General features: G+C 30.1%; 3 protein-coding genes across 3 annotated transcripts; 1 reads left to right on the top strand and 2 right to left on the bottom strand.

Annotated features, from left to right (window-relative positions):
• Positions 1–2642: 2642 nt before the first annotated feature.
• On the bottom strand, positions 2643–8565 carry HELRODRAFT_141144 (hypothetical protein; the record flags this gene model as incomplete). Its single annotated transcript, XM_009020569.1, has 6 exons — positions 2643–2821; positions 2887–3022; positions 3089–3420; positions 7816–8259; positions 8328–8446; positions 8510–8565. Coding segments are annotated over 6 exons (1266 nt in total), but the record flags the coding sequence as incomplete, so codon positions are not given.
• A 2128-nt stretch (positions 8566–10693) lies between these two features.
• HELRODRAFT_157153 (hypothetical protein) lies at positions 10694–11963 on the bottom strand (the record flags this gene model as incomplete). The annotated part of the gene is made up of 3 exons (XM_009020568.1): positions 10694–10875; positions 10942–11077; positions 11139–11963. 3 exons carry the CDS (start codon positions 11961–11963, stop codon positions 10694–10696), a joined length of 1143 nt encoding a protein of 380 aa, XP_009018816.1.
• Positions 11964–14541: 2578 nt separating this feature from the next.
• Positions 14542–17533, top strand: HELRODRAFT_174011 (hypothetical protein; the record flags this gene model as incomplete). Its single annotated transcript, XM_009020567.1, has 5 exons — positions 14542–14572; positions 16431–16518; positions 16700–16859; positions 17034–17238; positions 17445–17533. The coding sequence occupies 5 exons, from the start codon at positions 14542–14544 to the stop codon at positions 17531–17533; spliced, it is 573 nt and encodes a 190-aa protein (XP_009018815.1).
• Between the last annotated feature and the right edge of the window lie 1005 nt (positions 17534–18538).

Raw genomic sequence — 18538 nt, 5'->3', positions numbered from 1 at the left:
AACAGCAAAAATTAATGAGGGATGAAAATGATTGTGACTATTGTCTATATGTAACAGTCATGTAATCATAGGTGATGATCATGAAAATGAATCCGATATACGATAAACAATACAGTGGAGATGAAGAACTGATAATGAAGAAGATGAAACTGATGATGAAGATGATGACGAAAATGAAGATGATGAAGAAGATGATGATGAAAATGATGATGAAGATGATGAAGGAGTAATTGATGGAGATGATGATGATAATGACCCGGATCAATGGCAAAGTATTTTCATCAAAACATTCCTCAATGACACGAGTAGCACGATCACTATTAATGTAGAAATATCGATGACGATGATAACAATGCCAATGAAATCTCTAAAAATATCATCATTACAAAAATGATATCTTTAGAAATATCATCATTTTAAAATGGTTCATATTTTGGTCTTTAAAAAATGATATCTTTAGAAATATCATCATTTTAAAATGGTTCACATTTTGGTCTTTACAAAAATGATATCTTCAGAATGTCTTTATATCTTTTGTCTTCTCAATTTACCACGCTAATGTAAATAATAATGATTATAAAGCTGAAAATGACCTTATAAAAATGATTAAAAGATGATAACGATGATGACGATGATGGCAAAAAGAAGATCATGATAATGATATTCCATGTGTTGAATGTTGATGGCGGCTCTAATGATCGGATTGTTCATTCACTTGTACCGCGTCACTACATCAAATCAGTAACATTAAACATGCACTGACCGGCTGAATGGCTGACCGGCTGAATGGCTGACCGGCTGAATGGCTGACTACTTCTTATTCTACCATTCCATGAATCTGCTTCAAAGTGTACATGTGTAAAGATTTGAGTTTGTCTTATTGTGTTTGTTTGTTTTGTTGGTCTGTACTGTTCCTTTTTTTATTCAATTTGTTGGATTTTTTGTCTAATTTTGTCCTAGTTTAAGACAATTTATATAAGCGTTTAGTAAAAAATGTACATTGGTAGGTTTAGGTGGACCCGTCTTCTCTTTCGCACTTAAACCAAGAAAACTTTGTGGTGAAACTTGGTACTCCTGATGCTTTCGCGTGAATTATACACTTCGTTAGTTAATTTTCGGACATTACAATTAAAATTGAAAGACATGATGTTAAATGTTGAAACAGCCATTACAACCTTGAAACTAAACTAAATACTGCTTAGCAACTTTGTTGAGTTGATAAAATATATTATGGTTCAATTTGGGTAAAAGTGAGCTTAAATAAATTTTATTACCGTCAATTTTAATTACTCGCTTAAAATGTTAATTTTCGGTAATATTTAATGAGATTCTTCCAGCCAAACTAATTATGGTTCTTCCGCCTCGACTGTTAGTTGAGAAGTAGCTATGAAGTTTAAATTGGTCAGGAGTGTGAGTATCAGACGCCATGAAATCACGAACACCATCGCGTGTGACGTGGCAATTTCACTAAATATGATAATTTTTATCCTATTATTTCAACTACAAAACTGCATAATATTGAAAGTCGTAATTTTAAGAAATCCCATGCTTCACATTTATGCTTTATTCAATTGTATATCTTATGTTAGATTCGCCAATAAATTTTCTCTTTACAATATTCATAATTTTATTCAGCTGAACCTTGGCAGCTCGTCAAAAAGCCGGTAGTAATTATATACTGCATTGTATATAGCGTGAGAAATCTGTGACGGATTTACACACAAAAACATCGCTTCAAGTACAAAATTGGTCAACAATTTAAAATATTGAAAACCAAAAAGATTTTATTTAAATATTCATATATTTACGATGAATGAACACAATTTTTGTGATCGTCTAATGAACGACGAAATTGTCTAAATATTTTCATTTCACTGACAATAATAAAACAATTATTTGTTATATTTAATCCTCAAAATTTTATTAAAAAACAAAATTTTTACTTTATATGTTTATAAATACTTTCAACTAAAATAAAAATATTCTTACTTTCAACTAAAATAAAAATATTCTAATTGATAAGAAAAAATTATAACATAAACTCATTAGCCGCTCGGGAACATCTTTAAATTTTTTCAGAAAGAAATGTAATTGAAGACAGTTCAAATTATTCGAGTTTTCAGTTGACAAGTTCGTAAGTCTTGTTTGCTATAATTTTGATCCAGGCAATTTCTAATGAAAGAATGGGACTCTGAGTCAGAAAAATATATAACCGAGTATCGGATTATTTATAGATCGTTTGTTATTTCTCTTCTTTTGATTAGACAGAGAATAGATTGAATAGGCTAAATCGTCTGCAAAATAAAAGGTTATAGTGGAAAACTATTTAAATCAAGCACATATTATAGTTAAAAGTAGAAAATTCAGTTTTTACGTTTACAAATAAAAATTGGATTTTTATTACTGTGTTGAGATAACTTTTTCAAAGATTCCTGTTGAAATCCAATTAGTTGAATTATATAAAAATTAATTCGTTAGAGTGGCAAATGCTGTTTTATATGAATAAATTGAAAACAATCATTTGTTAAAATCAAATATTAAAAAAATTAAATATTGAAATGATATTAAAACATGAAACAAAATTTCATTTTGTAGCACGAATGAATTGAAATTATCAGTTCGCTAAAATTAAATATATTTCAGTTTCTAGACACAAGCCGAGCTTCAAAATGAGATGGTGATGTAGTCACACCGACAGTTTCTTCCACGATTATTTCCGTCTCACCTTCGACCGGGAGCATTTTGAATTTCTGCAGAAGAGCCGTCGTAAAAAGGAAGAGTTCTTGTTTGGCAAGTATCTCTCCGAGGCATGATCGTTTACCTGTGTTCAATGTTCAACTACTTAAAGACTGTTACCCAAAAATGAATCAATTAAGTGACATTTACCTAAAGAAAATGGGATAATTAAATCTCTGTTGATAACTTGAGTTTGGTCTTCATTTAGAAATCTTTCAATTTTAAACTTTTCAGGTTCGTCCCAATCGTCCGAGTTCATGTGAGCACTATAAATGTTAGGCATAACCTACACAGATGAATAATTAATTTATCAAATTGTTATTCTTAGCAAACAAATAACTGATCTACTGACCATAACATTACTGGGTATCAACACTCCATCAATAATTGTTTCCTTAGTGGTCAGGTGAGGGAGAGCCAAGGGCACCAGTGTTTTGAATCTCATCACTTCCAGGATAGTTGCTTCAGTGATTGGCAAGTTTGTCTTATCTTCAAGACATGGAAATCTTTTCAAACCAACTACTCTGTCCAACTCTTCCTGGACTTTCTGCTGAACGTCTGGATTGTTAGCCATTAAAATGATCAACCACGAAAGAGTTGTAGCAGTTGTTTCGGTGCCAGCAATGAATAGATCTCTTATTGTGTTTGTAAATTGATCTTTGTCAAACAAATCTTTTTGTGAATCTTTAAATTCGTCTAAATACAAAATGCAAAAGTTTTCATTGTTTTTATCAGCCAAAACTCGATTGACTACATTTTCGATGTAGCGTTTCCATCTTCCAGATAAAACAACCAAGTGTTGTAAGAAGCTTCTGTTGGATGGAAGGTATTGAACAATCGGAAAAAAATTTATAATTACTGATTTGGTTGTATTAGAAACCATGGAATGAATAATTTCTAATCCCTCGTGGAACTCTGGATCATCTTTGGACCAACCTTTGCCGAATATGATGCTGCATATCACATTTGAAACAGCTGCAGTAATTTCAAAAACTGGATTGAAGGCTTTTCCATTTTTATTTTTAATCCTTTCAATAAAATCGTCCACCTCTATTTTGATCCTTGACTCCATAACGCCCTGTCCAAAGCCGAAATGTTTCAAAATGTTGAGAGATATACGATGATGCATTTTGAAGTGATCATCATACGGATGTTCAACAATTCCTGAACAAAATTGAAGTAATTCAATGTTAGAAAAAAACTTTTGTAACTATAACTGAAAAACTATACAGACCTGTCAGTTTAGTATTAAATTTCAAACTCAAATAAAAGGACGGTCGACTTGAAAAACTGAGTGAATGTTTCACAAGAGCTTCGTATATTGTTTTCCTACTATTCAAAACAACCACATACCTGTTTGGATGTAATTAAATATAGTTGACATTTTATTATAAACGATGCAATTGAAATAATATAAAAATTCAATAATCAAATTTAAATTTTATTACAATATTCATTTCACCTGTTGCACATATAGAATGCAAATATATTTCCCAGAGTTTTAGTTTTATTCATGAGGAAGTGGGGCAACTCGTTCATGTTTTTGTAGGGTATGGAGAAGAGTGAACCAACAATGGGATATGAGGTGAGACATGGAGGTAGTCTGTGCTTACTCTGAACACTATTCGAAGGTTTTCGATTTCGATAAATATTTAATAATAAAAAAGCTAGTATAAAGCTAATTACGTAAATAAAAATTGTTGAAATTAAAAACGCCATATCAAATAAGGGAATATTTAAAAACAACAGATCATTAGTAACGATATAGTAACAACGTTTACAAGCATAAACTTTTTGAGTTTTGATATGTAATGCGATTGAAAGAATGTTTGTAAATAAGAAACAAGTTTGTATGTTCCCATATAGCGAACCCGTAGCATATAACTTTTACATAATAAGCATGCACGCTCACCATTGCAAACACACAGTGTGGCTTACAGTCTGTTATTGTTGTTCAAATCTGCTGATCGTGGTTTACAATGGGAATTTTATTATAAACGTTGTTGCATACTTTGTGAACGCTACATGTGAATTAATTCATCACTTCTAATTCATCTCATAAGTAAAAACTGAATTTGGTTAAAGCATAGACTCCTAAATAATAGATACTAGACGAGAAACTGAAATTTACACATGCCCAGACCATGGTTAAAGTAACATTTTAAAGGTATTTGACATATTTTAAGTGTGTCTCCTTTCGCTCTCTCTTTTTCTCTCTTTTTCTCTCTCTCTCTTTCTGTTTATATACAGCTAAGCGAAAACTCTAAATTATAAATACGAACATTATATATATATATGTATATATATATATATATATATATATATACGATTAAGACTATCAGAAATGCAATTATTGATAAAAATCACAGCATGTCCGGCGTTAGTTAACTTCCAATTTAACTTTTCGATTTTTCTAACAGTTGATTGAAAATCATTTTTAAGTTTCTTCAGTTCAAAAGAAAATTTTTTATTTATTTTATGCATGAATACGAAAAAGAATCTAAGATCAACCGTTAGAAAAATCGAAAAATTTAATAGGAAGTTATCAAACGCCGAACATTGCTGTGATTTTCCTCAATATATATATATATATATATATATACATATATATATATATGTATATATATATATAATATATATATATATATATATATATATATATATTATATATATATACCACACTAGATATATATATTTACATATATATATATATATATATATATATATATATATATATATATATAATATATAATATAATATATATCTACTATACTAGTGCACGTAATATGTATGGATTTGCTACTATGCGTGTGTAGTAAGAATGCTTTTTTTCATTTCTCTGCGGTGTTTTCGGTGTACCCAACTAACTAATGATAAAAGTAAACTTTTTTTCAAAAAATAACCTACATGAAGTGTTACATTTTTTGGTCGTTAATCCAATTTTTTTGAAAAAATAAAAATCCCGTTTTTCAGATTCTTTTCAGATTTTGAAATTCAGAGCACATGTTTGTAGGGCTGATTTCCTCTCCTCGGCTGAAAATTTCTATTTAACACCACAAATTATTTTCAATTTTCATTATAATTTTTTAATTTCATTTCAAAATTTGATTAATTTTTTCAATGGATGAAATCTACTAAACAATGAAAATATAAAAAATCGTTTACTTGATTTTCAACAAGATTTTCCAATAAATTTCATATTTTTTGTTTATTTCGAAAAGCCGCATTTCAAAACCGTAAATAAAATGACAGTTAGTTCAGGAATCATGACTCTAGCAGCAGCACAACGACTGATTGAAAGTAAATTTTACATAAAATTAAAGAGCCACTAGATGGTAAGCATTTCCACCAACCGTCCTACCAAACCATGGAATGAATTTAGAAGGCTGTAGTAGTGGTCTTACCACAAATAGGTTCATAAAGAAATTCAAATTATCTAATTACACCCCCACGTGCAATGGAACAGTGACTGACCAAAAACAGTGACTGACCAAAATTTTCCTAAATTTCTCTTGTTTACAGTTTTATTATGTTGTTACCCCAAATTTCTCTATTAAAATTATATAGTCTCATAGCAGTTGGAGTTTGAAATTTTTTGCGTTTTTTTGTTGACTTTTTGATTGTCTTTTATAGTATGTAAGTTTAATTATGAAAAATTTCATAACACTTCTATAAACTGAAAATGGAAAATCGTGTATAATTGAAATGAGCATATTGTGAAATGAAAAAAAATAATGCTAAATATTTAAATTTTGTATTGTTTTAACAAATCGCAAAACTTAAATCATGTATTAAAATAAGTAGGGGCTGAACTGTAGTAATTTTGTTAGAATGTTTATCAAGGAGCTTTTGTGTCATTGTAGTAAAGCTTAAATTAAATGATTACAGATTACCATAAAGATATTCCGCTAATATAATTCTATGATCTAAATTTTGAAAATTCCATATTTTTCGTGTTTTGAAAACAATGTTTTTTTGACGAATTTTTTGCAGCCAAACCCGCACAACTGAAACATAATTTGAAACTTTTAAATTACAATATATAACTAGAAAACTATTTTCGTCATTTATAGTAAATGAATAGTTTTATCAATGATTTTTTTATGGTTTCAGCGCATCTAAAATGCACTGAAACATAAAATTAAAAAATGGGTTCAAAATTCCAGAAGTATTTTAGTGTTTTTGATCTCAAGCAGATTGATTGTCCATCAAAAATAATTATTATACGGCTTGCATTATATAATCTCTCGTTTATTTTCTGCAAACCAGTCTTGCTTCAAACGAAGATGGAGACGTGGTGACACTTTGAATTTCTTTAACGTTTATTTTTTCTTCGCCTTCTACGGGCAAAATATGAAAGTTTTGCAGAAGCGATGTAGTAAACAGAAAAATTTCTTGCCTGGCTAAAATTTCACCCAAACAAGCTCTTTTTCCTGTGTTAAAAAACAAAATATGTTATTAGACCATTGAAAATTACATAATCCTTTTTAGATATTGAGAGAAAATGAAATGTCAGACCTAACGAAAATGAAATGACTGAATCCCTTCTGATAACTTGGGTTTGATCCGGATTCAGAAATCTTTCAATTTTAAACAACTCCGGTTTATCCCATTCATCCGAGTTCATGTGGGCACTATAGATGTTTGGCATAACCTTCATAAAATGTGAAAATTTATTTGAATCAGTTATATTTGGTTAAAATTTTTAATTTTATACCATAACATCACTTGGAATCGAAATTCCATCAATTATCGTTTCTTTAGTTGTTAAATGAGATAAAGACATTGGCACTAATGTTTTGAACCTCATAACTTCTAATATAGTTGCCTCAGTTATTGGCAAGTTTGGTTTATTTTCAATTGATGGCTGATGATTACCAACTACTTTATCTAGTTCGTCTTGAACTTTTTTTTGAACATCTTGATTGTTGGCCATAATAATGATGAGCCATAAAAGTGTGGTAGCTGTAGTTTCCGTTCCAGCCATGAAAAGATCTCGAATGGTGTTTTTGAATTGGTCTTTGTCAATAACGTTTTCTCTACATTTATTGAATTCACTTAAATACATGCTACAAAAACTTTCAGTATCATTTGTCACGGCTTCATTAATTACATTTTCTAAATACTTATCCCATTTGTCAAATGTGTCAAGAAGTTGGTTTAAACTTTTTTTATAGGAAGGTAGAAATCGAATGATTGGAAAAAAATTTATCAACATTGAATCGATACTACTTAATAGTATTGAATTTATCAACTCAAGTCCTTTTTGAAATTTAGGATCTTCTTTTGACCATCTCTTTCCAAATATTATGCTGCAAATTACATTTGAGACGGCAGCTGTAATTTCGAATAGAGGATTGAAAGCTTCACCGTTTTTGATTTTCACTCTTTTTATGAGATCTTCAACTTCTACTTTGATTCTGGCTTCCATGACTCCTCTACCAAATCCAAAATGTTTCAAAATATTGAGGCATATGCGATGATGTATCTTGAAGTGCTTGTCATACGGATGTTCGATTATTCCTTTTATTTATAAACAATTTATCATCATACAAAATATTTTAACAATAAAAATATTGTTTCATTCTAACCCGTTAGTTTCTTGTTTATGTATTTATGTAGATAAAATTTTGGACGACTTGAGAAACTTATTGAATGTTTAACCAATGCCTCGTGTAAAACTTTCCTTCCATTCAAAACAACCACGTACCTGGAATGTTTTTCAAAGGTTCAAGACTGGTAGTATAGTGCAATAAGGAAGATATCATCTAACCTGTTGCCCATATAGAATGCAAAAACGTTTCCAAGTGACTTTGACTTTTCCATGAGAAATTTCGCTAACGAAACTGTCTTCCCACTTGGGATAAATAACAGAGATCCCACAACCGGTAGTGACGTCATACATGGTGGCAGTTTGACGTCTGCATCAACGCTCGACGAATTATAATTTCGATACAACCTTAATGCAAAATAAGCTATCACGAAACTAGCTACATAAACGAAGATGGTTAATAAAATTGCCGCCATATTTCAGTCAGTTCATTAAATGGTGAATTTTCATTCAACGTTAAAAGCTGTAGAGGTAGAGTTTTAATGTTCATGACAGACTTAATCTGAATAGCTTTCTGCCAAATAAGCATTACCAGGCGTTTTATTGCTATAGCTATTTGTTGAAAGACGTAGAGTTATAAATATATTACACTTTACAATAATGACATCAGTTTATTATCGTTGCAATTTTTATATAATAGCAGGCATATTTTATATTGTTAAACGTTTTACTCTAATTATATAAATTGTATCCAATACTTGCATCACAACAGTAACTTCAATTTGCTGCAAATGATTACGCTGAGATCTCTTGAAATTAATTTTGAAGTGAACCAGTTTTTAAAAAACCAGCTTGAAAATAGTAAACAAGTTTTCAAGCAGTTCACTTATAATAATTTATTCATAACTTTTGCCAGTCATAGCATTTACAAGCCTCTCTTCTCTTTACATTGATTATGTTTCAAGTAGCCAGAAAAGTTGATCGAAGTTTTTTGGTTGACTAGACAAAATGTCAAGTCAACAAAAGAGTTATAATTTTTTGACAACGCACGCAGGTGTCCGTCTGTTCAATTCTTCATTCATTGAATTCGTTTAATTTTATTAATTTTTATGTAATCACAAATTTTCTCAATTAACTTACTAAAAACCAAATGCTCATTTGAATAATGGGGTAGATAAATTTGTATGTATCTAATTTCCTATTATTTCTCCTTTCGTTTAGTCCATGTATGAGTTCATCAATTTTCTCAGTACATTCACAACTACACACCACCAAACACACACAAACAGACATCCGTCTGTAACGTCCAAACTCTATTTTTATGAACCAAATCATTAATATGATATGTAATGAAACAGATGAGACCAAATACGATTTTTGAAAATTTCATCATTTTAGTTAGTAGTGATACGAAACAGTGGTTCCATAGTTCAATTATTGTGTAGTAATGTTAAGTGTAAAATGTAAGTAACAATCTGGGCAATGGTTGAAGGTTTTTAATTTTTAATTCGCAAAACGAAGATTATTTCGATAATAAAAATGTTATCAACAATAGAAACAAGAAAAATAATTTTACTTTTAATATATTGCTAATAAAAATAAATTATTAAAACGAACAACAATTAAGTGCCCAATGGTTTCAGATGCATCCAGTTTAAGCCTGTAGATAGCTTTAGATAAAAAATGAATCTATACTTAAGTCAAACCCCAAACAATTTATTAACCTAACAAAAAAGTTGTTAATTATTTAATAACAAAAAAATTGCCATATAATTTTACTGAAAAAATAATTATAATATTAGTCGCCGAGATGAGAGGGAATGCAAATCACGTTTCTAATCAAAATTTATGTCTAATATTTTTGTTAAAAAAGCATTTCAATCTTCCAAAAAATTATATAAATTAATAATATTATAAATTTTGACAATAACAGCCTAGTGACGCATTCATTTTGCTCTTAATTACATATTTGTCTCTTTCTTACGCAGATGATCAAAGATCATTTGGCACATTTCCGAGACAGTTATGTGATGGTTAAAAACAACGTCGTTCAACTTTTCTACGCCAACTGGCGCTGCATAACATCAAGTTAGAATAGTACGACATTAAAGCAGGATCAACAGATTTAACAGCAGTACACGCTGCATTCATGAAACCAGTATAAATCTTTCAAACAACTTCACTACAAAACATCCAAAAAATTAAAAATAAATTAGTTCTAACAAACTTATCTACAAAATATTTTCCAAAATGAACCGGTAGCAAGAACAAGATAAATTAGAAATGAAATTGTCAATAAAGTACCGACTTTAAGATGTTAAGATTGGCAAAAATGTAACAATTAAAAAAACGTAGAAAGCGAGTAACAATTTTCCAAAAAATCTTCCATATTACCGAAATAGTTTTCTAGTTTCTTTTAACAAGTCTTGCTTCGAACGGCGAAGGGGATACAGTAATGCCAATAATTTCTTCCACAACTATTTTCTCATCACATTTCTTAGGTAAAATTGAATATTTATGTAGGATGGATGTTGTGAAGAGAAATATTTCCTGCTTGGCAAGTATTTCACCCAAGCAGGCTCTCTTTCCTAAATTATGTGTGAATTATTCATTAGCGTAATTACTGAAAAAATATTTAAAGTTTCATAAACCACCTAGAGAAAATGGAATAATCAAGTCTCTGTTGACGACCTGCGTTTGATCATCGTTAAGAAATCTTTCAATTTTAAATATTTCAGGATCGACCCAATCTTCTGAGTTCATGTGAGCGCTATAAATATTAGGCATTACCTTGACAGAAATTATTTAAATATAAACAAATCCCAGTTTAATTGATAATTGTCTCACCAACCATGACTCCACTAGGAATCAGAACTCCATCAATAATCGTTTCTTTAGTTGTTAAATGCACAAGAGCCATTGGCACCAAGGTTTTAAACCTCATCGCTTCCAGGATAAATGCTTCGGTAATTGGCAGATTTGGTTTATCTTCTAGGCATGGCAATCTATTTGAACCAACAACTCTATCCAACTCATTTTGGACCCTTTTTTGAACACCTTGATTGTTGGCCATGATGATGATAAACCAGAGAAGAGTTGTAGCAGTTGTTTCAGTGCCAGCTAAAAAAAGATCTCTTATTGTGTTTTTCAATTGATCTTCTTCCATTATATCAATTTTTGAGATGTTTGCTTCTTTTAAATACAAGTTACAAAAATTTTCGACATCACTTTTTAATGCATCGTCAATCACATTTCCAATGTATGAATCCCATCTTTTGCGCAAATTTTTGTAGTTTTTTATGCACTGGTTATAATATGGTAAGTATCGAACAACGGGGAAAAAGTCAATCATAATAGAATTCGTGTCATCGGACAAAAAAGAATGAATAATGTCCAACCCTTCATGAAAATTGGGATCGTCTTTGGACCAGCTCCTCCCGAATATTATGCTGCTAATCACGTTTGAAACCGCTGCAGTTATTTCAAATGACGGATCAAATGCTTCATCCTTTTTATCATCTACTCTCCCAAGTAAGTCTTCAACTTCCGCTTTAATTCTGGCTTCCATAACTCCCTGTCCAAAACCAAAATGTTTCAAAATATTGAGACAAATGCGGTGATGCAGCTTAAAATGGTCATTGTAAGGATGCTCCGCAATTCCTGATAATTTCCACATTGGTGAGTTTGAAAAGATAAATGATTCAGAATTGTAATAAGTATAATATTGTATTTTTAATTATAAACGTCCTAAACTTATCTTCATGTTAAAAATTATAACCTTACTTAATCCATTAAATTAAACCTTACTGCTTACTTAATCCATTAAATTAAAATAAAAATAATTTTTTTTTAATAATTGCTTCAACCTGTTGAAATAAATTGCATGCATCATATATATCTACAAAAAGTGATAAATATATCTCATCTTCTTAATCAGCGATCATCTTCTTAATCATCATCGTTTGAATAAACTAGCTTCCGTCCTGGAATTAAAACTGACTATAATCCTTGATATGCACAATCATCATACTGACATGAAACTTTTAGAACAAATGCTAAATAATCACACTTCCTTCCGCCGAAATAAATTTTACGATGAAATACGTTATTTTTATGATAACTAAAATGAATTTATTCTCCTGTTTGAAATGTTAGTAATATTTTCATGTTCCTAAAAAGTAAATAGAGTATTTCTATCATATAATGATACTTTAATCAACAAACCTGTAAGTTTTTTATTAAAAATGCTGTTCATGTAAAAAGTAGGACGACTTGAAAAACTTAGTGAATGTTTCACTAAAGCTTCTTGTATTGTTTTCTTTTTATTCAGAACAACCACATATCTGGGTTTTTTAAATTATTTTAAAATTATTCATTTCCATCAATTTTATTTTCGTTTATGCACACGAGCGCGGTTTTTTTAAATATTCAACAAAAAAAACAACATTTCAAACCTGTTGCACATGTAAAACGCAATGACGTTTCCGAGAGACCTCGATTTTTCCATAAAAAAACTTGGCATGGAATTGATGTTTTTGTTTGGAAAAACCAAAAGGGAACCGATTATTGGTAATGAAGGAAGGCATGGAGGCGGTTGAGCTCTGTGATTTCCATTCGCATTCAAATATTTATAACTCCGATAAAACTTGAATGCACAAAATGCTAGCAAAAAACTTATTATGTAAACAATCAAAGTTGAAACCATCACCGCCATCCTGCAATGTAAACCGTTAGTTAAAGTGAGTTTATAATTATTACTATCGTATGAAGAGACATTGTAACGCGGGTTCTAATTCTCGTGAGCTGGCAATATGCAAATGGATAAATCAATTTTGTTATTTTTAGTCTATCTCTATGTTATCTTCACCTACAGTGTTATTTTTCATATATATAAATTTTTTGTTTCATTAATTATAACTTTCGCCAATCAAAAATTTCGTTATTAATTAATAGTGGATATTTAACTCATTAAATACCTATTCAAACGAATTTGCCGTCGAGACAAACAAATCAATCAATCTAAACAACATCGAATCGCGAATGAAAACATTTGCATATCAAGCTGAATACAATATGATGGCTTATTGTTTGTTATACGCTGTGTTCGACTGTTTGTGTAGCGTACTCGATCATTATAATAATATATTCGACATAATTTTTTTCTTGTTGGCTCCCAGGTAGCTACTTCTTCCGTACTAGATTTCAAATGTTGTTTATATAATTGGAATTTCTTTGAGCTCAGTTTATTGTAGTCAAAGGCTGGACATCCAATGGCTGATGCCAACAGCGAGCGTCAGTCGTACGCTACCAGCACTACTGATGTGTAAAATCTGAGGACTGTTTTTTCCTTGTTAAACAATGTAAACTAGTGGTTTTGATGTCATGATCAAAAAAGTATATTTTAAAATAATCGTCAAAAATCGCACAATTGTTTTTATCAAGATTTAATTAAAAAATGATGAAATGTGAGCTAATTGAATCATCCCTAGGTACCTAGCTAAACAATATTGCTAGCATTATAAGTCTGATTCATCTAAACCGATACCAAAAAGTTTATGCCCTTTTTTATTTTAATTTTTGATATGAATTCCTGGGGTAGTTAAATATTGTTACAACAGCTGTAGTGTTAAACGATGGTCAAATTGCGCTATATTATTTGTTATCATGATTATTTGTTATCTTTGTTATCTTTGCAATATCTGTAATCTTTTGATTGCAATAATCTACCGTAGGGGCTCTATAAGGTCCTACGGAGAAAGAGATTGAGAGCGAGTTTGGAAGCGAAGTAGTAAATGTGAGTTACATGGATTAGTTTAGTGTTTATTTTACTGTTGGCATTCAAATAAACGTTCAACAATGTTTGAGTTTGAAGCAGTTGCGTTCATCTATCGGAAATATTGAGCCTACGGAAAAACGATAACTTGACGATCGTTGGAAGCTACAACACTGGTGTTGGACATCCAGAGAACATTGAAGCTACAACGTTGGTGTTGGTAGTAATGAGTGTCAAAGATTTACAACAATATTATAAACTATTTTCGTGCTAAAAAAACATCACGTTAACTCTCAGTTAATGCAGATATTATTGCATTAAAATATTTTACGTTTTCTAAAAAATATTCTCAAACTTTTCTTCATCCTTACACAAAATACAAAGTAAAAAATTTATACTAGTCTTCAACAGTTCGAGCATAAAATTATAAATACAATTTTTGTTTGGGGCATATAAATTAAATTGGGAGAATATCAAAAAAATGTGTTTACCTAATGTTTTATCTAACAAATGTACGTACATACATCCACTCAGGCATTAAACGTTTGAATGGCTCATTATTTTGTTGCATTGACAAAACATTGGTGATGGATGTGATAAAGACGTCTGTCCTCGAGCCATAAAATTATATTATAATAAATAAAACTAACAAATAATAATAATAATAAGAGAAATAATGTTAAAAGTAGACGGTACAATTAATTATTACGAAATAATAATAATTGTCTAATATACTTCTGTTGTTGTTGTTGTTGTTATTATTAAAATGCATATATATATATATATATATATATATATATATATATATATATATTCTATAAATTCTACCGAATGTTTGGCGTTAATATGTTTGTAGTTCGTTTTTTCGATTTTTCTAAATTATGGTCTATTACCAACATATATATATATATATATATATATATATATATATATATATATATATATATATATATATATATATATATATTAATTTATATACTCTATATTTACATACTAATGTGTTATTTTTTAATTTACGTTTTTAACGGTATCATAGAAACTAAAAAGTTTGCCCAGGGTGAATTTAAAAGTTATTATTAATATATTGTTCTTCGGCATATAATGTCGATTCTTTTATTTAGCTTCAACATTCTCTACCATATAATGTTGTTCTCTATTCTTCACCTGTTTATCAATGTTAGTTTTTATATAATAAAATGTTGTCCAACTTGTTAAATTGTTCATAATTGTTTTAATTTATATCGAGATGTTCATCAATATATTTGCAACGAGAACTAACTCGCTTTGATTTATTATTATTGCCGCTAGTCTTCCATTGTTGTTATTTAGACGATGCGAAGGGGTGTTGTATGATTGTTACAGTAGCATAATTTATACCGGTGACTTACGTGTGTTGAATTATTATGAAAGATAACTATAACTTAAATTATTTTTAAATTGCAAAAAGTTACATACGAAACGACTCACTCATTTTGATATTATCTTTTTTTATAAAGCAAGTAATCCTTATTTAAAATAAGCAATTTTAATCAAGCAATTAAATGTAAAAATAGGGTAGTAATGCATTTAATTGTATGTATTTCTTTTTGACTGTACGTGTTCCCCGTGTGTTTTGAATGTGCCTAATAGCGTTGTACCTCATTCTATGTATACGGTTTCAAAATCACCTGGTTCGAATAGACTCGAGATTTTGATTTGTGGCTTGTCGAATTTTTTAGTAAACCCCATTAAAACTCAGATTATTTTCATCTTCTCATCGGTTTTCCAATTTCCTTAAAATTGATTTTGAATTACTATTTTTCACATCATGTCGGTTTTCCATTTTTTTTATTTGATTAAAATTAATTTTAAACTAATATTTTCACATGCCTAAGAAATAAATCTTTTTGAATAATTTTTAAATTGTTATTTTTCACTTAGTTCATGAATAAATTTTTTAAAATCATTAATTTTCTTGTCTGGTTTCTTGGTAATAAGAATTTGATTTACTTTAAAATATCCTTCTCAGTCACTAATATAACAAAATTTAGATTCGGATATACGGTGTTGGTGTTTTAATTTTATTGTTGCCTAAACGACTTTTTTTCTATAGATTTGATTATGTAAAAAAACTTGAAATTCTATTCGTTGAAATTGCTCCCGAGCAACTGCTCAGGCTCATCTTTCCCTCTATTAGTCATTTAGACAGTGTCGCCAATGAATTGTATATCCATATGTTTTCTGACAACAAAATTTTTTATAAGTTGTCAATTTTTCAAATTATGGATGACATAGCAACTATAATTTATATTTTTTCTCTTGCTTTAATGAATTCACTGTCGCATATTGTTTTGGCAAGTAAGAGATGGTCACATTTAATACTCACCTGAGCCCTTGCTAGCGATCCTCAATTCTATTTAAACCATGAAATTTTAACACATGTACATTGCTGTTTGAAAATTTTACAGCTTGCTTTAAAGTAAGTTTTGATGTTTTCTCCATACGGTTTAGATTGTATAAACTTTAGATTTAATAGCAAATATTTTATTAGTTTATGAAAATTTGGTCATCAATATAAGCGTAAAAATACCATAAATTTTTTTGCAAAGATTGTATAATTTAATTAATTCATTTCAATATTCACTATCATAAACCGACAGATATCTTGAACGTTCACCACTGAAAATGAAGCAAGTTATCGCTATCTTTCTGGGCATGTTGGGCACGATTCTTCTGGTCGACGGGGCTGAGGTACCTATTGCCAAGTCACAAACCTGGACCTGGTCCCATGAAATTCCTGACGGGGGAATGTCAGTCAGGGTAAACATTGACATTCAAAAAATTAGCAAAGTTTTATCAATTATTTCGTTGTTAGAAAATTACCAAATAATTATACTAAAACTAAAAATTTCTATAGAAGAAAACGTGTAGATGATAGCCAACAACACGAACATGTCGAAACTGCCTTTCGAATCTTTTTATATTTTTGAATAGGCGACCATTCGCAGTGGAGGTAGTGCTACAGTCTTCGTTTCCTACTCTGGGCCAGCAACTGTTGACGACTTTGACGAGTTGTACTTCTTAGTTGAGGGCCTTCAAACTGCCATGTACTTTCCCAAGAAATCTGACACTGTAAATGTTTTGGTGAGGGCAAATGACGATTCCGATGTTTTAATGGAAGCCTATTGGAAAGCTGGAGGTATGTTTAAATTGAATTGCAATTTTACATTAATTTTCATTATAATTTTTTTTAATTTATTGATGTTTAAATTATAATTCTCAATAGAAAAAATATATGAATAATTTACTACATTTTTTTTGACAAGTAATGCTGGGCTTTCCCGTTCAAACACACTTAAATTTTCTGTTTATTTTTTTTTATGTTTCATTGATAACTTTGAATAGAATTGATTGACTGTGATTTCAACTTCTGTGCCGAAAATGAGAAGTGTTGGCCGTTCTTTGGTGCTGGCCTCGTTTGCTCTGCTGAATAATTTTTGGTTCGAAAGAAAGAAATTTGACTAATTTAATTGGATTTCATTAAAAATTAAAATATTTGGGAAATATAAGAATTCATTAATTACAGAATTACAATTAAAATTGTGACAACTTTTATGAAAAAAGTTATTTTTCAAATAAAATTTTTAAATATTACTTGATTTTTATTTTTTTTTAAACAAAATATAAAATTAACGTTTAAATATTTGGCTTCAGACGTTTATTTCGTACCATTTAAAAATTTTCACATGGTGACATTAAAAATTTTAAGTAGGAGTAATAATTTTAGAGTAGTTCAACAACAGTAGTTCCTCGTTATGGATTTTATTTTTGATATTTATGTCAGTATGTGTGAGCAATAAAGACAATATACGTATGCCTGTGGTGATCTGCTGACGAACAATCTAATGTTTGTAATTTATATTAGTGTTTCATTTATCTTTTGCTTTTTACGTACACATAATTTTTCCTGTTTAGTTTTTGGTATTGTTTTCGTTTTGTTTTGTTTTTTCTGTATATTGTTTGGCAAGGGGCTTTGCCCGAGATTATAATAATAATAATAATGAGAACACCTTTTTATTTTCATCGTAAAAACGTACATGAAATGTCAATGATAATCAAAATTAAAATATATATGTCAGTGGCGTCACTAGGGTTGGTGTCACCCGGTGCGGTAACTCATGGTGTCACCCCTCTCATGACACCCCATAGACATACAGCATTCTTAGCAAAATTTATAAACACGAACAAGTTAAATGTGCTCGGCCGCGACGCTTAATAATTCGGACGTCGAATTTGAATGGTATAAATGTCGAATACAAAAGTGATTTGAACGAAAAAAATTTTATTCATAATACATTTCTGGGCGCTGGGTGGGTTAGGCTGAATTAATGATAAGAATAATTTCATGGAGGGACATAAAAACATATACAGTGATATTTTGGTGTCATCTCCTGTGAGGATGTCACCCGGTGCAATCCGCACCCCCCGCACCCCCCTAG

This window comes from Helobdella robusta (assembly GCF_000326865.2).
Source record: "Helobdella robusta unplaced genomic scaffold HELROscaffold_28, whole genome shotgun sequence".
Classification (NCBI taxonomy): domain Eukaryota; kingdom Metazoa; phylum Annelida; class Clitellata; order Rhynchobdellida; family Glossiphoniidae; genus Helobdella; species Helobdella robusta.
The sequence above is the reverse complement of the archived record's forward strand: the minus strand, read 5'-3'. Positions and strand labels throughout refer to the sequence as shown.